At 38.1% G+C, this 24,916-nt stretch overlaps 1 protein-coding gene across 3 annotated transcripts in view; it reads left to right on the top strand.

Annotated features, from left to right (window-relative positions):
* The window catches only part of CLIP4 (CAP-Gly domain containing linker protein family member 4), a 65,683-nt gene that overhangs the window by 6,071 nt on the left and 34,696 nt on the right, over nt 1–24,916 (top strand). For all 3 annotated transcript variants that reach the window (XM_018055483.1, XM_005686853.3, XM_018055484.1), the window contains exons 2-9: nt 1,126–1,273; nt 4,783–4,922; nt 6,057–6,150; nt 7,222–7,383; nt 9,148–9,266; nt 14,227–14,463; nt 15,060–15,195; nt 22,727–22,864. In XM_018055483.1, coding sequence (XP_017910972.1) covers nt 1,141–1,273; nt 4,783–4,922; nt 6,057–6,150; nt 7,222–7,383; nt 9,148–9,266; nt 14,227–14,463; nt 15,060–15,195; nt 22,727–22,864 — 1,159 coding nt within the window. In that variant the 5' untranslated portion in view covers nt 1,126–1,140. The remainder of the gene's footprint in view (nt 1–1,125; nt 1,274–4,782; nt 4,923–6,056; nt 6,151–7,221; nt 7,384–9,147; nt 9,267–14,226; nt 14,464–15,059; nt 15,196–22,726; nt 22,865–24,916) is intronic.

Raw genomic sequence — 24,916 nt, 5'->3', positions numbered from 1 at the left:
TTACTTATTTTGTTCTTTCTACTGAAATAATCTATACTCATTTTCATTTAGCTTAAGAGTCGGGCATGACTGAGCGACTTCACTTTCACTTTTCACTTTCATCCATTGGAGAAGGAAATGGCAACCCACTCCAGTATTCTTGCCTAGAGAATCCCAGGGACAGAGGAGCCTAGTGGGCTGCCTTCTATGGGGTCGCACAGAGTTGGACATGACTGAAGCAATTGAGCAGCAGTAGCAGCAGCAATATAGTTTTCTGCTTTTATTTTAAATAGATACAGAGATTCATAATATTTCAGACTTCAAAGATTTGATGCAGAAGAAACTGGAAGGCTTTTAGCCTCATAGTTCAGGTTTACTAACATTTTCTCTTCATTCTGTGTCATCTCTGATATGTGGGTCAGGGTGCAGCTGTTGTCTAATTTGGAGCAAATTTATCCTGAGTGCTCATGTTTCCTGGGAAAAAGCGGTAATATAAGTGATGTGGCTTAAAGGCATGACCTTCCATCTTCCGCTTGATGGACTAAACAGATCCTCTACCTCTCTACCTTGTTAAGAAGGGGAACAATGTCAGTAAGCTTCTAGATTTAGATTTGTACAAGTGATGTGGTCAGTTTTCAGTTAAGTTTTCTGGCATGTCAGAAAATAATGATGTTCTAAACTAGATTATTTTCATATGATGAGCAGATGGCACGGACCGTTTGATGACATGATAGAACTGTGTCAGGTCCTATGAGAAGTTTGAGATGCATTTTCCAGGGATACTATCTCCTCTCTTGTTACTGCAAGTAAAGAGGACATCACCCATTTAGATTAGTTCAGCATTTAAAAAATGTTTTCGCCTATTATTGGGAAATACATAGCAGTTTTTTATTCCTGAGCTTTGTCCAAAAAGATTACGTATGCTTTTGACCCTAAGAGACAGTGTGAAGCAATGTATATTCATTAACAGTGGTTTGCTAAAAGGATTCCCGCCCCGCCCCCCACCGTTCCGACTCTCTAAAGAGATGTTTGAAGGTTGCCAATAGGTTAGATATTTTTAAAAATAGGCTATTTGTGATTGGAGGCAGTTATTCTAAGTTGCGTACAAATATAATAGATACGCTTTTTTCCTCTCTCTCACTAAAGGTGGCTCTCTAGAAGATGACCATAGAAGATCTTCCAGATTTTCCATTAGAGGGAAGTTCTTTGATTGGAAAATACCCATTTTTATTTCAAGGTTCTGATACACCAGTTATCTTTTCCATTTCTGCAGCACCAATGCCTTCAGACTGTGGTATGTTAAGTAGCTGTGTTTATTTTCCGTGAACTGGTAACTTGACTTCTGTTTTATACCTTTCTGTATTCCTAATTTTTCCTAAAACCATTTATTGTGGTTTTCATAAAATTGATAAAGTTTTACTTTTTCAAAAATAACAGTTACTTGTTGCTTTTCCTGCCTTTTAAGCTGAACATTTTATGTCTGCCATCAGCATTTTTACTACGTAAAAATGTTCATTTTAAGCACTACAGTGGACTCAGAAGATTTTATTTTTAAAATGCAGTAGTGCTTAGACACCTAGCATCCTTTTGCTATTGATGTATATATTTTGGTTAAATATATTGACTTGTTTAAAAAGCCATGTGTGAAAAGAAAAAGATGTAAAAACACTGTGAGGTAGCCTTCTTTAAGGGCCCTGTTATCTCTGAAATACTGGGATTCTAATTAACAAGCCAAGTAATCACTGCTGAAATGATCCAAATTTGGATGACCATGTAACAAAAAATAATGTGTTTTAATACACAAACAAGCCTAATTTGGATTCTGTTCAACTGTCTCCCATTGTAATTATCAGTGTGTACACAAATATAGTAAAACAAAACCAGAAAAGCCCTGTACTTATACAGAGAGGGTGAGACCTTTCCTGGGAATGTGGCTCGAGATTGATTCATATTTAAACTGGTTCATTATATATTCTTTGTAAAATGTAAATTTAGTAGTATTCTGGTTTTTAATCTATTTAGACTTGTTTTCCTGGGACCGTGTTTTATCAGATAGGTGATAAAGGAATAAAAGGAAACTGGAAGGTAAACCTGATGGATGTGTTACATTTTTAATTTAGGTAGAGCTTTTCAAGTAAAATATGGGGTCACCATTTCAAATTGTCTTTGGAGGTAGAGATAATGCAGTTTTTAAACATTAGTGAAAATATAATGATTGGATTGTGAATTTGTCTTTTTAGCCATATCCATTCTAATAACTACTCATCTCCAAGTACGCTATTTTTATATGTTCAGATTCTGTAGCAGCTTGCCTTGTAGTCATCAAAGGGGTTACATAAAACCTGTGCCTAGATCTTGGGAGTTATTTGCAGTTTTTACAAAAACTGACTGGATTGGTTTTCAGATATAAAAAAATCAGTTATGCAGGAAAAACCTTGAAAAGCACTTTGTACCTTGTTTATGGCACTTACCTTGTTCTATCTTGAGTCATAATTGTCTTCTTTCCTTTCCCAGACTACAGCTCTTTGGATGGAGTAGAAATCACATTTTGTTTTTGATTATCTCATTGGGCTAAGGTAGTTGATATTAGTTGCTCAGTCAGTGTTTGTTGAATAAATACATTGAAAGATAAAAATGGGTATCGATCCCTTTGTATAACCAAAATTAAACATTGTCTCAATTCTTAATACGTCCTTAGAATCTGAATGGACCTACAGTTCAGCTTTCCCTACTCATTTCCTAGTATAGAAATTCTGTTTCAGGATCTCTGATAGGTAACCATTCAGCCACTTGGATATCTTCAGTAGCAGGAAACTAATAGTTTATTTCATTGCTAAAGTTTTAGTTGTGATAAAAATTGTTTTTGTATATGGCTTTTTTGTATTTGTATATGGCTCAAAGTATGCCTCCTTAAAATTTTGGCAAAATGGTTTGATATGTGTGTGGAACAAACACTGTTTTATATGATAACCTTTAAATGTTTGAAGATAATTTGGATATTTTAAATTAGTCTGTATTTCTTTGGGCTACACATTTCTGATTCCTTTACCAGGCCCTCATCATCAGGATTTCTAGACCCTTTTCACTCCAGCTGTTCTCTTTTTAGTATGCTGTAGTCAGTGTCCTCTTAAAACATGGCATCCAGAATTGTGTTTGTTGAGTAAGTATTTGTTGAGGGCCTGTTATGTGCTAGGTCTTGTCCCAGGTGCTGGGGATAGCACAGTGACCAAGAGCAACATTCTGGGAAGGAAAACAGACAATAAATGAACACATGAATGAACAAAATGTGAGTTTTATAGGTGATAATGAATTCTGTGGAGAAAAGAAATGGACAGAGGATAATGGAGCAGAGTGGTTGTTAGGTGGGCTGGTCATCTGAAGAATCAGAAGCATCTGGTTGAGAGAAGAGCCTGGAGAGATGTGTTCCAGGCAGAAGAACAGGAAATCAAAGACACGGAGTTGGGGGAAAAACTTTGGTGTATCCAGAGAAATAGTGGAAGGCCATTGTGGCTGAGAAGCAAAGTGGTTGAAGGGCAGAATGGCAGGAGATGAAATTGGGAAGGAAGGCAGGGACCAGACCAGGCAGGATCATTTAGGCTTCAGAAAGGAGTTTGTATTTTTTTGTAAATGTAATGGGAATGTAATTTTGTCTGTCTCCTCCTACAAAGAAACCTTGGTGAAATTTTGATTGATTAGAATTGAAATTATTTTAAATAATAATTAAACTTTAAAGTTTAAATAATTTAACTTATGTATGCTGCTAAAATCTATAAATTTTAGCTCAGTAGTGAATTTTCTTGGGGAGGGAACATTATAGAGGAAGGACGATAGACTTTGGAGGCAGACCTGGTTTTCTGCCCCAGATTTGTCACTTGGTAGCTGTCTGACTTTGAGCAAGTATTAGTTAGTCTGAGCTTATCTATAAAATGAGACTAATACCTATCAGGTAAGGTGTTTGGTAAAGGGTAAGCATTCAGCAAATACTGCTTTTCTAATGCGTCTCTTCTTTAGATGCTTTTGATTTTTTAGAGTCCCTAGCTTCTTTTTCAAGATTAAAGAATCTGATTTTCTTCTGTTCTCTTTTATTTTCTGGCCATAGGATAATCTGTTCTCTGAATCTTAAGGAAGTTTTAAGGAATTTAAAAATCATGTTTAATTTTGTCTAGTATTCCACATCTTTACTAATACATGTTCCAAATAACCCAATCTCTCTGCCTCAATGCTTCCTTTCTGCATTATCACATATTGCTTCCTGATTGTGTGTACATAGCAGTTCCCCACTGGCTTCTCAGGGGGTAAAAAGTAATGCCTGTTTACTATAGAAAATTTGGAAACTACAGAGAAGTAACAAGAGTATTTAAAGTTACACATCATTCTAGTACCACTGCTAATATTCTGGCATGTGTCTTTCTACTGTGCATGTTTAATCATGGATGTGAATCTATTGTTCATGACATATTTATGTCTTGAGAGGTGAAAATACCTGTAAACTTTGACAGATTTTCTGTGCTTTAGAGGAAGTTTTTGGACAGTTTAGGGTTTGAGATCAGTGCACTCAGATTTTTGTTTCAATTGTGATAAGACGTGGTGTGATGCGTGGAAATCTCATTCTCACAGCACTTCAGAAGTGCTTCATAATTTTTGGTGATCCTGACTTGCTTTTGAGACTTGCTTAAGGTAAAATATTTCTAGCGCCTAAAAGTATTTGTGTCATTTGAGTCCTGGTCTTATTGTTTTTAACATATGCTTTTGGAAATTTTAATAAATATAACATGCCTTTTTTTTAAATTATTCTTTAAACAGAGTTTTCTTTCTTTGATCCTAATGATACATCATGCCAGGAAATTCTCTTTGATCCCAAAACTTCTGTATCAGAATTATTTGCCATTTTAAGACAGTGGGTTCCTCAGGTCCAGCAGAACATTGATGTTATTGGAAATGAGGTAAGGAGTTTTTATATCATAAATCTTATGTTATTAGGGTTGTTAATTATAAAATATTCCCCCCCCATTGGAATGAAAAGGTGGTGATAAAGGGGAAGCCTTTTAAAGATGCTGATGCTTGTTCTTTGTGTCTCTGGATTTTTCACCAAAAGTGAATTAGTGCTGTGTAGGCTTTCCATCGGGGCTTCCCAGGGTGGCTCAGTGGGTAAAGAATCCACCTGCAATGCAGGAGACATGGGTTTAGTCCTTGTGTGGGGAAGATCCCCTGGAGGAGGCATGGCAGCCCACTCCAGTATTCTTGCCTGGAGAATCCCATGGACAGAGGAGGCTGGCAGGCTACAGTCCATGGGGTCGCGAAAGAGTGGGACACGACTGAGTGACTGAGCACGCACACAGCGCAGTCTTTCCATCATTCTCCTGTGCTCCTCACTTCCTTCCATCTGGAGTCCTGACATTTTGACTCTTGATGGGAGCAGGCATTTTTCATATTTTCATACAAATTTATTTATAAATTAAAAAAACACTTTCATGAGGGAATTTGATTGCCATCATGTTTATCTATACTTTTGGGTGGCTTGGTAAAGATGTAGACTTCAATATAATTTAAAAACTGAATTTTTTGCAAGAGGAGTAAAGAAGAATGCTGGGTTCCTTGACCAGCTTACTGTCATGTGTTAAGGAAGGGGGGCTTATACTTTTTCAAATGCTGTTACTCCCATTAGAAAGGAAATTTGCTTGTCCTTTGAGAGGTTAAGGAACCTATTTTGAGTGACAGATTACTTGGGAATACTCTTCAAGAGTTTCCTTTGGTCTGGTGACAAGTTCCATTTTCATTATTGTTATTGGGTGCAGACTGAAAATTCATCCATAAGAGAAGTCAGTTCTGTCTGCTCATTTTGTGCATGCATGCTCAGTCGCTAAGTTGTGTCTGACTCTGCAACCGCATGGACTGTAGCCCACCAGGCTCCTCTGCCCATGGGATTCTCCAGACAAGAATGCTGGAATGGGTTGCCATTTCCTCCTCCAGGATTCGTTGAGAACTAATTCAATAAGACTGACTTTCCTGGTTCCTCAGTATTGGTTTGAAATCAGTAGACTGTTATGTTGTAATCATATCTTCCTTGGTTTCCTCAGATTCTTAAGAGAGGTTGCAATGTGAATGACAGAGATGGATTGACAGATATGACTCTTTTGCATTATACATGCAAATCTGGAGCTCACGGTATTGGTGAGTATGTGGCGAGTCTGTTAAAGGCTTGAGACATCTATGTTTGTGCTTGTATATGTCAGCCAGAGTCCCTGCAAGGGGACCTAGGTGATGATGATAATATTCCCTGAATAGATGAGGATTCAGTTAGGTCCACCCCACACCTTGTTCCTGTTCCTCCCTTTTCTTGAGGGAGTCTTTATAGTCTCCTGGTACCTCCCAACTTTTCTGGAACAGGCTTCATGCCTGCCTGCTTGCTAGGTGAGAGTAGCTAGTAACACCTAGAACCTTTCTGAGGGTTTACAGCAAGGTTTAACAGTCCATGCTTTTTTTCCAGGCATCCCGCTCTCTACAGACCCTGGTCTTTATGTCTGTCTAAGGTCTGTTCCTACATACATATGTGTATAGTTTCCAAAACTGGTATTCTGTGCTATACCACTGCCTTTTAATGATAAATTGTGAATTCCTCTCCCTGGTTCAGTAGTCTGAGACAGTGCTTCTTAAACTTGATGATGAAGGACTCTTCTGTTTTTTCTTTCTGCAGTCCATCATGGACTGATAGTTTTGTAAAATAAAATAAAAATGAATCTTGTAATAGAAAAATGAAATTAAAGACATATAAAATACAAGCCCAAGTATTTTTCAAAAGCATAAAATTTCATTTCAGTTAATATATTCAGAGGAAATGATTACGCAGGGAAAAAGAGAAACATTATCAAAAGTACAACTTACAGTTTGGGACTGGCAGTGGTCCACAGAGCGTACTCTGAGCAGCAGGGGTCTGGCACACTGGTTTTAATGGCTCTGTAGTATTCCATTATATGGATGTCTCGTACTTTTAGGTTGTTTCACAATTTTATTCATAATAAAAAGTGCTTTGATGAACATCTTTACAGCTATGTGTTTATCAATATCCTTGAGTATGATTATTTTGTTAGAAAGAATAAATTCCTTGTAAAAGTGACAGTTTTTGAGTTGTAAGTGTATATTCAGTGTGCTGTTTGCCTTGGCTTTTTAGATGAGGTAGTAGACGGCATGCATTGGAACTTAACATTTGTATTGAAGGAAAGTAATTTAGAAAACCTTCTCTAGGTGATGTTGATACAGCGGTAAAATTTGCAACTCAGCTTATTGATCTGGGAGCAGATGTTAGTTTGCGGAGTCGATGGACAAACATGAATGCCTTGCATTATGCTGCTTATTTTGATGTTCCTGAGCTTATAAGAGTGATTTTGAAGACATCTAAACCAAAAGGCAAGTACTACAAGATCGCCACTGGATGTTATTAATTGAACGCATTATTGATGGCAGAAAAATTATAACAAAAAGTTATTTTCACTTGTGATCCATCTTGTTCCATATGACTTCCAATCCCATTTTATTTTTCAGAAATAGTTTGAATTTTTTAAATTGAAGATTAGTTACTATCTTTTCACAAAAGGTTTAGTACAGAGACATACAAAATAAAGTGTTATCTCATTTTTTTATATCTCTGCACATTCCCCAGTAGAACATGGATTTTATAAAGTGTAGTTGAATCTATGTGTAGTTCTTTTGTATTATTTAGGTAGCTAGAAATTTAGAGCAATAAAACCTTCAGAGCTGAGCACTGAAATCATGAAGAATATTTATTTTAGGTGGTATTCAGTTCTGAAATTCTGTGATTCCATTATAGGACAGATTTTTCATTTTTTTTCTTCTTGTCTTGATGGTGCTTGATGTCCCAAAATTGAGCATCAGAATGTCTAAATCGCAGTCCTGGTTCCTTTCAGTGGGCAGTTTTCTTTAGAGAAAAAATGACAAGTGCAGTAGTATTACTTTATGTTGAAGGTTGTATGCAGTGTTTCCTCCATTTGTAGAAGACTTGTTTTAGAGATTCAGTAGATAAATCTCCCAGAATGTTGTTTCTAACCTCTGCTTCTTATAGTTATCCAGCTTTTTTTCCCCTGTTTATGTTTTCACTTTTTGAATGATGTTAGGAAGAAAGCCTCTCTTGATGGTACTGCGGCTGCTGCTGCTAAGTCGCTTCACTCGTGTCCGACTCTGTGCGACCCCATGTCTTTCATAACTGAGGACAGTGTTCTGAGTGTGTCTTGGTTTGTTTGCAGTGTGGGTAGGGCATGTAAGGTGGTGAAGCAGTCGTTTGATTCAGGCAGGATTAGCAGAACCAGAGGTATACTAAACCCACGTTATAAAAAACAGTCGAAATGGAATATCCAAATCTGGAGTATATCTTGTATTTATGTATTACATCCTGATGATTTGTTGAAAGTTCTTAAAATGTTCTTAGAATTGCAAGATTCTCATTCTTACTGTGACATACAAATTCATCATAAAGTATTGTGAATGAATACAGCACGCAGCATATGTTTAATTACACTTTAATTTATTCCGGGTTTGAGAAGTCTCCATTGTTTTACCTTCTTTTTTCTATGAAGAGGCAGATAGTAAATATTTTAGGCTTTGTGGACCACGTGGTCCCTGTTGAAACTACTTGATTCTACAGAGTGGTGTGAAAGTAGCCACAGAGAATATATAAATGAATGCAAGTGGCTGTGTTCCAATAAAACTTTATTTATGAAAACATGATGAGTTGGATTTGGCCATGAGCCACAGTTTGCTAGTCCCTGACTAAACCATGCTACATTATCGTTGTTGTGGCCAATATGCAAGAGGTTTAGTGAAAGAGTGTGTTAAGATAGTTACTTTTGTAAATAAGAATTATTGCCATTAATTGCTTTTAAGTATACTTTAGTTTGTGATGGTTAGAAAACCCATGATAACATGAGTCCATTTGATAGTGAAATTTTATTATACTAAGAAAAAAATTAGTTAACCAGATTGTAATATGCAGATTTTATTCCATTGTGAGAATGGTCCTTCTAGTGGGTTGGTTTAAGTCTTGTCAATAGCTTATACCCCTATTCCCCCAAATAAATCCAACCCAACCTGCCTCTTTTCACGTTATAATAGATTAACTAAAATTTTTGTTAATACACTTGTGATGTTCAATTACAGATGTGGATGCCACTTGCAGCGACTTTAATTTTGGAACAGCTCTGCATATTGCTGCATATAACTTGTGTGCAGGTACCGTGAAATGCTTATTGGAGCATGGAGCCAATCCTGCATTTAGGGTAAGAGGTTAAATTAAAAGTGAAAAATATTAAAAAGAATGAAAACATCTAACATTATCTCCCAGGAAAGAGTTGAATCTGGATGTTGTTGTGGAACTCTTATATGAGTAAATAATTTATATTTTTTTGTGCTGCATATAAAGAGTAATAATGATAAACTTTTATCTCAGATAAGTTTAAGGCATAGCAGTGAATTTCAGTCCATTTATATCGATAAGCTCTACTAGCCTTACTTTCATTCAGCTAAATAAAATGCTCTTTACAGTTTATCATCTTTGAGTTTAAAAGTATCTTTCTTTTAGGCTTTTGCTTTATTTATAAATCCTTTAGCTGTTAAATAAAAATGCATATATTAAAGTTTATATTTCTGCATTAAACCACATTTTAAATTATTTTGGAAAGAAGTTTTATTTCAGACAGTCTAAAAAAGGCCTATTTAAGAATGGAGTAAACCTTTAAAATTGACTTAAAGGAAAAATTTATTTTTTCACGATCAAGTTACATACTTACAAAGTTAACACACAAGACTGAACTTCATAAACTTCAGATCGTTTGGTATTTTATTGTCTTCACCAAAGTGGCTATGCGTTTTCTTTTCTGTTGCATTAATAGCAGTGACTTGCTCTGGCAGGGATTCTTCACTGGGTCTGTGCATTCTCTTGAAGTGGCGGCAGTGGTAGCAAAAGCCTCCTCCCCCTTTCTTTTCCTTGCTTTCTTGTTTTGCCTTCCCACCCCAGTTCGTTGCCACTTTTCTTTCTGTTTAACCCCATTGATTATTTAATCAACCCCTCTGTTCCTCCTTCCCTCCCTCCATCCTTCGCATTTTAGGCACTGGGAGAATACATGCGTCTGGGACAATACATATGGCACTGGGACAATAAATGTGTCTCTGTCTCAAATAGAATATCGTCTAGAGAGGGGGACAAACAAGAGAGCAGGCAGATTTACTGTAGTGTGTCAAGTTGAGTGTGTTAGGATGGGGGACAGGCAGGGTGTGGCACAGAGTGTCATGGGGTTGCATGGGAGGGGAGTCTGTTCAAGCCTTAGGAAGCCTGCTTCCTGGCATAGGTAAGCTTGAATACTTAAACAGAGTTGAGAATTAACCAGGTATAGGAGGAAGCTGAGGAAGGCCCGTTAGGCAGAGAGAGAGGCGTGCACAAAGGCCAGGAGTTGGTTGGAGTGTGAAGGTGATAGGTGCTTGCTTTTGCTAGTGCAACTCTTGGCAAGACCCCATTAATGGAGAGAGTAGTTTGAATCTAGTAAGATGCAGTGAGGTATGTTACGGAGGTAAATTACCAATTCAAGCCCAAAGTAATTAATAGATTTTACCCACTTTTGGTAGTTAATACTTAAAAAAAAAAAGATATAAAAGATATCTACATGTGGGTCAGCAGTAGCCCTCGGATCAGACCCTAACTTAGCCACTACTTTAGAAAAAGTGAAATTCTATAATCATGAACAAATCTTCTTATGTTAACATGACATCATTATTATTACTATTTAGTATTTTTTAAACACTGAAGTTTTAGTTGCTAAATTTTATGTAGGAATTAATAGAAGTGTGTGACTTACTCTAGAAAGGTGAGAACTTAAAAATCGGAAGTAAAATATTCATTGTAAAAGTAGCCTACCACTTAACAGAACAGGTTTGTTGATTTAAAAAAAGTTTTTTTCCCTTCTTTCTTTTTCTCAAGGGTACATATTAGCACTATAGATGATTTTCTTTATATTTTGTACTTTGAAATTGGGGATCAGAATAGTTCATCACCATCCCCCAAATTTGATAACATGTCTTCCTAACGTATTTTTACTTAGAACCAAACTGACTTGAATTTTAAAATAAAGCATGTGAGGCCCTTGCAGACTAAGTGTTCTAAAAGCCTCATTCTTTTATCCATGTGGATCATTTGAAGATAATTATCAGAGGAGAAGAAAAGGGAAAAAGGTTTCTGAGCCAAAGAATCTTGGTTCATCTCATGAAGAGAAGATTACAGTCTGGAATCTTTCTGATAAAACCTGAGTTGTTGGTTAGGGAGCATAGACGAAAGAGGGCTTGTTTGAGGGAAGGACGGCATGGAGCAGGAGAAGAGCTGAGGGTCCAGTGGTGGCTGAATGTGGGCTGCAGTGAATGTGGGCTGACTGAATGTCGTCTCTGCAGTAATCATGCAGATGACGCTGAGCCATCACTCAGTCGTCTCTCCTTGCCTAAGTCTCCTAATTGGCAAATTGGAAATGGTAGTAATATTTCACTTGTTTAGTTGGTCCATCCTGCTGCAATAAAAACAGATTTGTAACAGGCAAGGATTTTTATCTCTGTCATTCACAAGCTTTTTCTTGACGTGATAACCAAGTGAGAATCTATGGGATAAAGTTTTGCTGATATAAACACCATGCAAATTTTAGTGGGCCCTGTGACTGACCTTTTTTTTTTTTTTTTTTTTTTTTGGCTGCAGGATAAATCCCAGCTCCAATTTCAGAAGTGTTGAAACTATGGATTCTGTTCTCAAAATCTGAGTCGCACCATGAGTGGGCAGGGTGGGTCAAGGTCACGGAGCCTAGGTGGAGGCTCCAGAGACCGGTGGTAGTGTTGGGTCCGGGGTTGGGAAGCCAGGCAGTCCCGTGCCTTCTATCTCCAGAAGTGCCTTCTCCACACACGCCACCCACTAACAGCCTGAGCTCCTGCTCTTCCCTCAGCCTGGACTGCCATCCCCACCAGCTAACCTGCCCCATGTTCCCTCACCTCCCTAGGCCTCTGCACCAGTGCCGCTCAGCACTGAGGCCTTCTCTGCCCCCGTATCCATGTTCCTCGTCTCTGCCTTGTTCTTGTCTCTGCCACTTTTCACCCTTTGATACACCATACATTTTATTTATGTGACTATAGTCTGTGACTATAGTTTTTGAGAGTGGAGCTATTGATTTCTTCACTGTGTGTGTCTTTAGCACTTAGAATGGGCAGGTAGTAGGTGTTTCAGTTCAGTCGCTCAGTCATGTCCGACTCTTTGTGACCCATTGAATCGCAGCACGCCAGGCCTCCCTGTCCATCCCAACTCCCAGAGTTCACTCAAACTCACGTCCATTGAGTCGGTAATGCCATCCAGCCATCTCATCCTCTGTCATCCCCTTCTCCTCCTGCCCCCAATCCCTCCCAGCATCAGAGTCTTTTCCAATGAGTCAACTCTTTGCATGAGGTGGCCAAAGTATTGGAGTTTCAGGTTTAGCATCACTCCTTCCAAAGAAATCCCAGGGCTGATCTCCTTTAGGATGGACTGGTTGGATCTCCTTGCAGTCCAAGGGACTCTCAAGAGTCTTCTCCAACACCACAGTTCAAAAGCATCAATTCTTTGGCACTCAGCTTTCTTCACAGTCCAACTCTCACATCCATACATGACCACTGGAAAAACCATAGCCTTGACTAGATGGACCTTTGTTGACAAAGTAATGTCTCTGCTTTTCAATATGCTATCTAGGTTGGTCATAATTTTCCTTTCAAGGAGTAAGCGTCTTTTAATTTCATGGCTGCAATAACCATCTGCAGTGATTTTGGAGCCCCCCAAAATAAAGTTTTACACTGTTTCCACTCTTTCCCCATCTATTTCCCATGAAGTGATGGGACCAGATGCCATGATCTTCGTTTTCTGAATGTTGAGCTTTAAGCCAACTTTTTCATTCTCATCAAGAGGCTTTTTAGTTCCTCTTCACTTCCTGCCATAAGGGTGGTATCATATGCATATCTGAGGTTATTGATATTTCTCCCAGCAGTCTTGATTCTAGCTTGTGCTTCTTCCAGTCCAGCGTTTCTTATGATGTACTCTGCACAGAAGTGAAATAAGCAGGGTGACAATATACAGCCTTGACGTACTCCTTTTCCTATTTGGAACCAGTCTGTTGTTCCATGTCCAGATCTAACTGTTGCTTCCTGACCTGCATACAGATTTCTCAAGAGGCAGGTCAGGTGGTCTGGTATTCCCATCTCTTTCAGAATTTTCCACAGTTTATTGTGATCCACACAGTCAAAGGCTTTGGCATAGTCAATAAAGCAGAAATAGATGTTTTTCTGGAACTCTCTTGCTTTTTCCATGATCCAGTGGATGTTGGCAATTTGATCTCTGGTTCCGCTGCCTTTTCTAAAACCAGCTTGGACATCAGGGAGTTCACAGTTCACATATTGCTGAAGCCTGGCTTGGAGAATTTTGAGCATTACTTTACTAGCGTGTGAGGTGAGTGCAATTGTTTGGTAGTTTGAGCATTCTTTGGCATTGCCTTTCTTTGGGATTGGAATGAAAACGGACCTTTTCCAGTCCTGTGGCCACTGCTGAGTTTTCCAAATTTGCTGGCATATTGAGTGCAGCACTTTCACAGCATCATCTTTCAGGATTTGAAATAGCTCAACTGTAATTCCATCACCTCCACTAGCTTTGTTCGTAGTGATGCTTTCTAAGGCCCACTTGACTTCACATTCCAGGATGTCTGGCTCTAGGTGAGTGATCACACCATCGTGATTATCTTGGTCGTGAAGATCTTTTTTGTATAGTTCTTCTGTGTATTCTTGCCACCTCTTCTTAATGTCTTCTGCTTCTGTTAGGTCCATACCAGTTCTGTCCTTTATCGAGCCCATCTTTGCATGAAATGTTCCCTTGGTATCTCTAATTTTCTTGAATAGATATCTAGTCTTTCCTATTCTGTTGTTTTCCTCTATTTCTTTGCATTGATTGCTGAGGAAGGCTTTCTTATCTCTTCTTGGTATTCTTTGGAACTCTGCATTCAGATGCTTATATCTTTCCTTTTCTCCTTTGCTTTTCACCTCTTTTCACAGCTATTTGTAGTAAGTGTTTGTAGTAGGTGTTTAGTGAATATTTTTGAATAAATAAATGATTAATTTAACTTTTTTCCCAGAAAACTTTCAGATGGCTATGTAGAGCTCTGAGCTGATATGAATTGAAAAGTTTCTTTTTATCTGTAGAATGACAAAGGGCAGATCCCCGCTGATGTTGTCCCAGACCCGGTAGAGATGCCCTTGGAAATGGCCGATGCCGCGGCCACTGCTAAGGAAATCAAGCAGATGCTGCTGGACGCTGCGCCTCTGTCATATGATCTCTCAAAGCCCTTGCTTCCAAATTATGATCGTGTTACTAGCAAGGCAATGTTGACGTCACTTGGCCTGAAGCTGGGGGATCGTGTTGTTATTGCAGGACAGAAGGTATGATAGTAGTTGCTGTCTCTAAAGCCATGTCCAAGGTCATGATGTGGCTTATGTGCCAAGGGTGCAGTGTGGCTTGGGGTGTTTTTTTGCTTTGTTTTTAAGTTCAATGTTTAGGTAGAAAGATACTCAATGGAAAACATGAGATTTAGATGCACGGTTACTATAAAGTATAACTTAAGAATATAAACTATTTGTCAAACTGAATGATGAAGGCATCTGTATTTAAATGGGAGAATATTGGAGGGGCTGAGTGAATTTACAGGCTTCCAGTCTGCAGGTTTTCCCTTGCAGCTCCCTCTTCCTGAGTAGTTGTCTCCCACAAATTACTACTGTATGAAAATGCAGCAAACGTGACTCTCACTGTTTCTGCCTTAATTGTTAAGTGCATATAGATTTAGGATTCTTATGCCTTCTTGGTCCATCAACTCTTTTATCATTATTTGTGTCTATTTGTATCCCTAGTAATATTTTCCTTCTTCTGAAGTCTGCTTTGAGTGAGTGCTTTTTAAAGACTTCTGTGATAAAGTTACAAGAGTAGAAAATTTAGGATTACAAGTAATACTCAAAAGTTACCCTGATTTATATTTCTTTAGGTTGGAACATTGAGATTTTGTGGAACAACTGAATTTGCAAGTGGACAGTGGGCTGGCATTGAGTTGGATGAACCAGAAGGAAAAAACAATGGAAGTGTTGGGAAAGTCCAGTATTTTAAGTGTGCCCCCAAATATGGTAAGGTAGATACTGCCTAATTTGATGAGAATTAATTTAAAGTAATACAGTTTTACTCTTTGATTTAAAAAAATTTTTTTTATGGTTGAATTTGATCCGTAATGCTGAGGCACAGCATTTAATGACCCATTTCAACTATTTCATAGACTTTTTCTTTTCTGTTATTAGTTTACTTTTTAATTGAAGGATAATGCTTTACAGAATTTTGTTGTTTTCTGTCAAACCTCAACATGAATCAACCATAGTATACATATAAGCCCTCCCTTTTGAGCCTCCCTCTCATCTCCCACCCCATCCCACCCCTTTAGACTGATACAGAGGCCCTGTTCGAGTTTCCTGAGCCATACAGCAAATTCCTGTTGGCTATCTATGTTACATATAGTAATGTAAGTTTCCATGTTACTCTTTTCATATATCTCACCCCTTTTCAATATTTTTTAAATAAAGCCTTCTCCCTGGTTATAAGTGAATGAAGAGTCTGCCCTTTTCTTACTGAGCAGTCTTGTGACTGATAGAGTATGTCTTACTAGGAGTGCACCCAGCTCTGTGGACCTTCCTGAATCCTGCTGGTGGTGGTGTCATGACTGAAGAAGGGCTTTTATTCTTTATTACCAACTACAGTACTCTAGAGGCTGAAGAACTTGAAAAATTAGAAAAGCAAGTGAGGCCAACTTTATTACTGTGCTTCTGAGCTGGAATGATACTTTCTTTCTCTGACAGATGTTTGCTTAATTTTATTTTCTCTGTTTCTTTCTCTGTCTCTCACACACACTCTGACACATTGATTTCTAATTGCTTTTGTCACTTACTATGTTGAGAATATTTTCCCCAGAACATTAATTTCCCTTTTTGCACAGTATTTCATCTTGCAACTCGATATGGAGGCAGTACAGGGTAGTGTTTGAAGAGTACAGGCTTTGGAGCCTGATGGCTGGGGTGTGAATCAGCTGTTCTCTTTACCAGCTATGGGACCTTCTTTCTCTTCTTGTGTTGCCTCAGTTTTCTTCTGTAAATTGAGGATAACAAACCTATAGAGTTCATGTGAGAGTTAAGTGTATTGATAAATATAGAAAGCACCTAGAAAAGTGCTTGGTTCCCTGTAAGTACCCAAAAAATATTAACTACCTGCTACCTGTTGTAAATGTATCAAATGGGGGATTGTGTTGTTACTGCAGGACAGAAGGTATGATAGTAGCTGCTATCTCTAAAGCCATGTCCAAGGTCATGACATGGCCTCTGTGCCAAGGGTGCAGTGTGGCTTGGAGTGGTTTCGTTTTGGAGCCTGGCCATTTGGGAAACTCACCAGTTTCCTTTCATCATACACTTAAGCTGAGCCTCATTTTTAGCTCTATTAAAATTTTTCTTTATGAAAAGTGTCCATGATATTAGGTTTAAAAAACATAAAAAGAGGAGAAAAAATGTAAAATGGCCTGTATATGTTTTCTGTTTATTTTTTTCCATAAAATTTGGATTATAAGTAGATAGCCTGCATTTTTAACTGACATCCTATTAGAATTTCTATAAATCTTTAAACATTTTTTAAAAGAATGATTTTTTATATGATTCCATTTCCTTTAATTTTTCTTATTTGATAGGTGAAATTTGTTTGAATTCATATTTCTCTTGATTTTGGTGAAGTGGATTGTCTAAAATGTTCTTTTGTAGCCCATGTATTTTTTGTATTGTCTTGCTAATTCCCAAGAAATAATTACTTATAGTTTGTCCATTAAAAAATTGGGATATTAGTGTTATTTTAAACTGGTAACAGTTTTTAAAATATGCATACATGTTTAGGATGTTAAGCCTTTATATTTACTACAGATATTTTGCCTAGTTTGTCATTTTCCTTTGAACTCCATCTGCAGTGTTTTTGGACATGTAATTTTATGCAGTTAAAAAAGACTTTTCCTTTATAATTTCTTAAGATTGCTTTTATGCTAAGGTAGGTCATTCTTCCTAATCCAAGGATTCATTATAGGTTATATATTTTATTCTTTTGAATGTGTTTATTCTTAAATACTGTATTAGTCAATTAATTTGGAGTTTATTTGGTTAGTTGTATCAGGTTAAGAATTTAATTTTCTTTTATTAGCTAATTTTGGCAACTGTCCAGCAGACTAAGGGCAAGACCAAAACCATTAGCAGCAGAGAGAGCCAATGTAGATCAAAGCCTTGGGAGGGGCTTAGACGGTAACAGAGTATTTGTGGCCTCCCTAACCCCATCATCTCAAGAAGAGGCATGCATGATTAGGACAGAGGTGGATCCCCAAGAACCCTTCCTCCATTCCTCTTTACCTATTTAAATGGCAAGTTGGGGGGCAAGGGTCATGTCTTGGATTATATAGAAATGGGCATAGTCCTTCCTGCCGAACCAGCTCAGCAGTCTGAGCCCAGTCTTTGCTAAATTACTTGAGGTGTTGGGGGCAGGAGAGGTGGAGCACCCCCTGGTGAAGCAGAAGCCAAAGGTTTCTCAGCAACAGGGTTTTTTTTTTCCTTCTCTCTAAATCTATCCTTTTCCCTTTGACTTGTTGTGCTTTCTTTATTATGAATTAAGTTCTTCTAAATGCTGCAGTCTGTTTCAGGATTGTTTTGTTCCATTGATCTGTTAATTATAGCACTTATTAGATTTTTTAATTATAGAAATTTTATAACAATTTTTTAAAAGTTTTTTTTGGAGCAGTTTTAGGTTCATAGCAAAATTGAGAGGAGGGTACAGAGACTTCCTGTAAACCTCCTGCCCCACACATGCACGGCTTCCCCTTTCATCAACATCCCTTCACCAGAGGGTACATTCCTTGCAATTGTTGAATCTACGTGAACACATCATAATCACTCAAAGGCCATAGTTTGCCTTAAGATGCACTCTTCATGCTGTGTATTCTGTGAGTCTGGACAAATATATAATGGCACGTGTCCACCAATGCCATATTATAGAGTATTTTCACTTCCCTCAAGACCCTGTGTGCTCCACCTATTCAGCCACCCTCCCCCCACTATCCCCCTGACAATCAATGGTTGTTTTACTGTCTCCATAGTTTTGTCTTTTCCAGAATGTCATAGAGCTGGAATCATACAGTATGTAGCCTTTTAATATTGGCTTCTTTCACTTAGTAACTTGCATTTATATCTCTTCATTACTTGATAGCTCATGTCTTTTTAGCACTGAGTAATACTCCCATGGTCTGGAGGTATCACAGACTTCCATTATTTCTCCATTCATCTACTAAAGGATATCTTGGTTGCTTCTAAGTTTAGGCAATTGTGAAAATTTTATAATAATTTTCAATATTTGATAAAACTATTTTTATTCCCTTTAATAATTACCAAAGTAAACACAAATGCCTAGTTTAATTAGTCAAATTGTGTTGTAAAACAATAATGAAACCCTCCCCTGGCTTGCACTTCCTCACTCCAAGTCCCGTTCTTTAGAGGCAAGAATGTTTTTTACTTCTTTAGCTGTTATCTTCTGATGTTCATTTAATATTTTGACTAATATATTTATAGGAATCTTTCCAATTTTAGACTCTATTGACTTCATACTATGAAGAGAAAGATTTGATATTCTTACTATTCTAAGTCAGGTTTTTTTTTTTGGTTGACTTCTTTGTTTTGGTGGATCACATCCCTTCAGTAGCTTTTTCATAGAGGACTCATGGGAAGTAAATTTTTTGAGAGTTTCCATTCCAGAAATGTATATTTCTACCCTTACACTTCATATGATAATTTAGTGGGATCAGGAATAGGTTGAAATTCACATTCTTTCAATATTTGGAAGGTGATACACTATTGTCTAATGCAATTTGGCAAATGTTTTCTGTTATGGGCCAGGTAGTAAATAATTTTGGAGAAGGAAATGACAACCCACTCCAGTATTCTTGCCTGGAAAATCCCATGGATGGAGAAGCCTGGTAGGCTACAGTCTACGGGGTCGCAAAGAGTTATGGGCCATATTTTAGGTGTTAAGCTGGCTTAAAACTCAACATTCAAAAAACTAAGATCCAGTCCCATTACTTCATGGCAAATAAATGGGGAAACAGTGACAGACTTAATTTTCTTGGGCTCCAAAATCACTGCAGATGGTGACTGCAGCCATGAAATTAAAAGATGCTTGCTCCTTGACAGAAAAGCTGTGATCAACCTAGTTCAGTTCAGTTCAGTCACTCAGTTGTATCCGACTCTTTGCGATCCCATGAATCGCAGCACGCCAGGCCTCCCTGTCCATCACCAACTCCCAGAGTTTACCCAAACTCATGTCCATTGAGTCAGTGATGCCATCCAGCCACCTCATCCTCTGTTGTCCCCTTCTCCTCCTGCCCCCAATCCCTCCCAGCATCAGGGTCTTTTCCAATGAGTCAACTCTTCACATGGGGTGGCCAAAATATTGGAGTTTCAGCTTCAGCATCAGTCCTTCCAATGAACACCCAGAACTGATCTCCTTTAGGATGGACTGGTTGGATCTCCTTGTAGTCCAAGGGACTCTCAAGAGTCTTCTTCAATACCACAGCTTCCAGTTCTTATGTATGGATGTGAGAGTTGGACTATAAGGAAAACTGAGCACCACAGAATTGGTGCTTTTGAGCTGTGGTGTTGGAGAAGATTCTTGAGAGTCCCTTGGACTGCAAGGAGATCCAACCAGTGCATCCTAAAGGAGATCAGTTCTGGGTGTTCATTGGAAGGACTGATGTTGAAGCTGAAGCTCCAATACTTTGCCACCAGATGTGAAGAACTGACTCCTTTGAAAAGACCCTGATGCTGGGAAAGATTGAAGGCAGGAGAAGGGGACGAGAGAGGATGAGATGGTTGGATGGTATCACCGATTGGATGGATATGAGTTTGAGCAAGCTCTGGGAGTTGATGATGAACAGGGAGGCCTGATGTGCTGCACTCCATGGGGTCACAAAGAGTTTGACAAGACTGAACTGAACTGAACTGATGGGCCATACAGTCTCTTGTTGCAACTCTTCAGCTCTCCTATTGTAGTGAATAAGCAGGCATAGACAATATGTAAACAAATGGGTGTGGCTGTGTTCCAACAGAACATTACAGAAGTAGGCAGCAGGGAGGACCTGGCTCTCGGGCAGTACTTTGCCAGCTCTTATCTTGAGATTCCATGTTGCTGTTTACAAGTTTCAGAGTCTTTCTTCTGCTTTTTCCTTTTCCCTATTTTTGGAAACTTCTTTGGAAGCTTTAGTGTTTTTTCTCTCTTTTTTAATTTTATTTTTTCTTTAGTGTTTATGTTTTTATTTCTTATTAAAATTGTAGTGGAGTTTTAGGAGAAATTGTGAGTAAACAAAATGGGTTATGTTTATCTAGAAATTCATTACTCTTCTGTTTCAAAATAATCCTTCCTTAAATGTTTATTTTTAGTTAAGCCTTATAGTTATACGTGAGGATCTGAGGAGAATCCCATCACTGTTTTGATTAGCATGAGATTCTAAACAGGAAGGTTAGCTCGTATATGGCTCACACTTTGAACTTTAATTGTATTCAGTCATTGCTTTAAATTTAGTTTTGCTTCTCTCAAATGATTTAGTTAATTAAAAAAAGCAAGGAGGATGAGAACTATATAGTTCATTCATTGAACAATGTTATTGTGACTTTAGTGACACAAACAAATTTGAAAAATAATTCATAGTCTGCCCTCATAAATGTTTTGGTTTTTGATTTTTTTTCAGTCCTTCCTATATCCACCCATATAACTTCTCACAGATATAATCATAATGCAGTCAGATTTACAGTTCAATTTTTGTTTTCTTGAATTTGCTTTTCATATTTTTCTATATTTCTATGTAATCTTTATTGTTCTAGTTGTTAATGGTGATGTAATAGTTCATAAATATAGTTGATTCATCCTTCTATTGCCAAATAATTGTTTTCTCTTACTTATAATATTGCATTGTTGGCTCCTTCAGGTACACAGTCTTTTCCTCCAATTTGGATTATTTTCTTATAATTTCCAAAAGTGTGATTGGGTCATAGTAGAAAACTAGGAGTTGCTTTTATTCTTGAAATCTATCTTCTCCCTATAATATACATGTGTAACCTTGTTCGCACCTCTTAAATATGAGTATTTCCTTATAGTTAGTATCATAAAGTAAATTAGGGCAGAATTCTTGTCTTCCAGGAAGATTTTACAAATGTACATCCCACAGTATAAAATAATTTATTTCTTCAAGCCCTTGATTTGAGAATGTTTGTGTATTTGGCAAGGAAAATAATTTAGAGAAAAGAATAGAAAGTCAGAAAAATCTGATAGTCGGGAGACAGAAGAGAAAAAACACTGTGGAGAAGTCAAAAGATCTGGGAAGATCAGAAGGAAGTACTGGAGAATCCAAGGAAGGAAAGAATGTCAGAAAAGCAGTATAGTTTGTACTTGTTAGCTATAAATAGAGCACTCACTTTTTGTTGTCCTTTAAAACCTATTTTAAAACAAGTTGTTTTAATGTATTACATTTTGGTCATAATGTGGCTTTGTTAGTTTAGGTGTAAACACTGAATGGAAATGTATAGTACACATATTATGACTTTATTTTTTCTTCTTAAATGTCTTAGCCAAATAATCTTGGTATTTACAGTTCATATTTACTGTTTCTAATGTCTGCCTGTGTATATATACTGGAATTTTATGCCCAGATAAACTTGTTTTTTAATGGAATTTTATACTCTCAGCTGCAGCAGAGAGGCTGCCTCCTCCCCCATCCCCCCATGCCTCTCCTCCCCAACACACACTGTATTGTTTCTGATTTTCAGATGTTAAGGGATAAGCCTTTGGGGAAGATTATATTTTGTATTCAAAAGTATTTTATATCCCAACTATGTGTCAGGCACTATAATTAGGTACATTGGGGGAATGCAGAGATGAGTAATCTTGAATTTTGTCTTTAAAGTCTGGAAAGGAGATAAAACATGGACATAAAAAGTTATAATATGGGAAAAAATATGTCCTAAGGAGCTATAGAGAAAGTGACATGGAAGAATAGTTTTTATACTATATAGCAGGGGTCCCCAACCTCCAGGATCTAATGCCTGCTGATGTGAGGTGGAGCTGATGTAATAAAAGTAAAAATAAAATGCGCAGTAAATGTAATGCACTTGAATCATCCTGAAACCACCCCTCCTACCCCAGTCCATGGGAAAATTGTCTTCCACAACACTGATCCCTAGTGCCAAAGAGGTTGGGGACCACTGCTGATATAGTACATTATTATTTGCTGGTACTTAGAAGTAATTATATATAAAAGTATAATTATTACTTCTACTCATTCCTCTTTTTCCTTAGTTTCACATAGTGCCTAATTATGTTGTGTGCTTCTTGAATTACTGTGTATGTTGTTAGTCTTGACAACTAGATTGTAACCTCTCTGAGGGCAAGTACTGATTCTTACTCTTTTTTTCCTCTCTCTCACTACAAGGACACCTAGTAGACACTCAAAAAGAACTTAAAGATGTTTTGCTACTGAATGGTTGTACTTGTCCCTTTATTTGAAATGCTTTCAATTGTTTAATATTAAAATTCTGCCTTTTCTCTTAGGTATTTTTGCACCTCTTTCAAAGATAAGTAAAGCAAAAGATCGAAGGAAGAATATAGCACACACTTCTACAAAAGCTGGACCTCTCATCAGGTCCCAGAAAATTGATGTAGCTCACGTAACATCAAAAGTAAATACTGGTAGGTCAAACCAGAATGTTAGATATCTTGTTTTAATTTTAATCCATGGAATACCTTATATTGCTTCAGACTTTTTGTTTAGCTACCTGTGAAACCTGAATTTATTGCCTGCAAAGTACTTGGTTTATGATTTTAATTCCTAAGAGTATTTCAGATATGTTCCTTCCCTTTCCCCCCATCTATCTCCGTACTTTTATCTAACCTCAAAGCTAGACTTTACACCTCTGATAAATATTTATGCAGTACAACTAGCTTTATGTTTCTCACCTATTCAAGAATTTTAGTGACTTTTTTAAGATTTTTTTTTTGATATGGACCATTAAAAAAAAGTCTTTATTGAATTTGTTACAGTATTGCTACTGTTGTTATGTTTTGTTTTTCTTGGCTAAGAGGTATGAGGAGTGATCTTAGCTCCTCGACCAGGGAAGGCAAAGTCCTAACCATTGGACCACCAGGAAGTCCCTACTGAGTTGTGTGTTTTTTTTTTTTTTTTAAATCAGAGAAAGTCATGACTCTTGAAACTGGCTGTCAGAGACCTTTTGCTGATGGAGGGTCTTACTGTTTTGCATTTGAGCTGTGGTTGATCATGTCTCACTGTCTTTTGTATATATTGTTCTGACTCTTCCCTTCATGCTTGTCCCAAGCTGTTACTCTGCAATGTTTGACCTCTCCTGGAGGTCCGTGTCTTTGTGTACCTCCTTATTCACATCCTGTTTCTCCATGAGGACCCCCTGATGACCCAGGTCTCTTTGATCTCTTCATTCTTATCCACACTACCTAGTTGCTATTTTTTACCTTGGGTTTTGTCCTCTGATTGCCTTATCCATGCAGATCTTTTATTCTGTTGGCAAAATCTTAAACTTTAAATGGACTGTGAGAGTACTTTGTACTTTCGTATTCACTGTGGCTTCCCTGGTGGCTCAGATGGTATAGTGTCTGCCTGCAATGTGGGAGACCCAGATTCAATCCCTGGGTTGGGAAGATCCCCTGGAGAAAGAAATGGCACCCCACTCTAGTACTCTTGCCTGGAAAACCCCATGGACAGAGGAACCTGGCAGTCTGCAGTCCATGGGTTAGCAAAGAGTCAGACACGACTGAGCGACTTCACTTTCACTTTTCATTCACTGTGGCACATAGCACAAAATAGGCGCTTAATACAATGAAACTAAGCCATGCCGTGTGGGGCCACCCAAGACGGGAGGGTCATGGTGGAGAGGTCTGACAGAATGTGGTCCACTGGAGAAGGGAATGGCAAACCACTTCAGTATTCTTGCCTTGAGAACCCCATGAACAGTATGAAAAGGCAAAATGGTAGGATACTGAAAGGGGAACTCCCTGGGTCGGTAGGTGCCCAATATGCTACTGGAGATCAGTGGAGAAATAACTCCAGAAAGAATGAAGGGATGGAGCCAAAGCAAAAACAATACCCAGTTGTGGATGTGACTGGTGATAGATGAGATGGCTGGATGGCATCACTGACTCGATGGACATAAGTTTGAGTGAACTCCCGGAGTTGGTGATGGACAGGGAGGCCTGGCGTGCTGTGATTCATGGGGTTGCAAAGAGTTGGACACGACTGAGCGGCTGAACTGAACTGAACTGAACCCATCAATAGCTGAAGCAGGAGGGCTCTCTACCATGAGTAAAGGAGTGTGTCCAGGAATTGGGTTGCCCTTTCTACTCTGTTCCATTGACTTATTTGAATATCCCTGTGTCAGTACTGCACTTCATGATTACTATAGGTTCTTTTTAAAAACTCTTGATCTCCATTAGAGGAAAGCCTCTTCTTTTTTCTTGAACAGTGTCCTACCTGTTTGGCCTTTTTAATTTTTTTATTATTTTTTAAAATTAATTTATTTTTTAACTTTACAATATTGTATTGGTTTTGCCATACATTGACATGAATCTGCCATGGTTGTACATGTGTTCCCCATCCTGAACCCCCCTCCCATCTCCCTCCCCATCCTATCCCTCTGGGTCATCCAAGTACACCAGCCCCGAGCACCCTGTATCATGCATTGAACCTGGACTGGAGATTCGTTTCACATGTGA

Source organism: Capra hircus, chromosome 11 (genome assembly GCF_001704415.2).
Source record: "Capra hircus breed San Clemente chromosome 11, ASM170441v1, whole genome shotgun sequence".
NCBI lineage: Eukaryota > Metazoa > Chordata > Mammalia > Artiodactyla > Bovidae > Capra > Capra hircus.
Note: the sequence above shows the minus strand (reverse complement) of the source record. Positions and strands in the feature narration are given on the sequence as shown.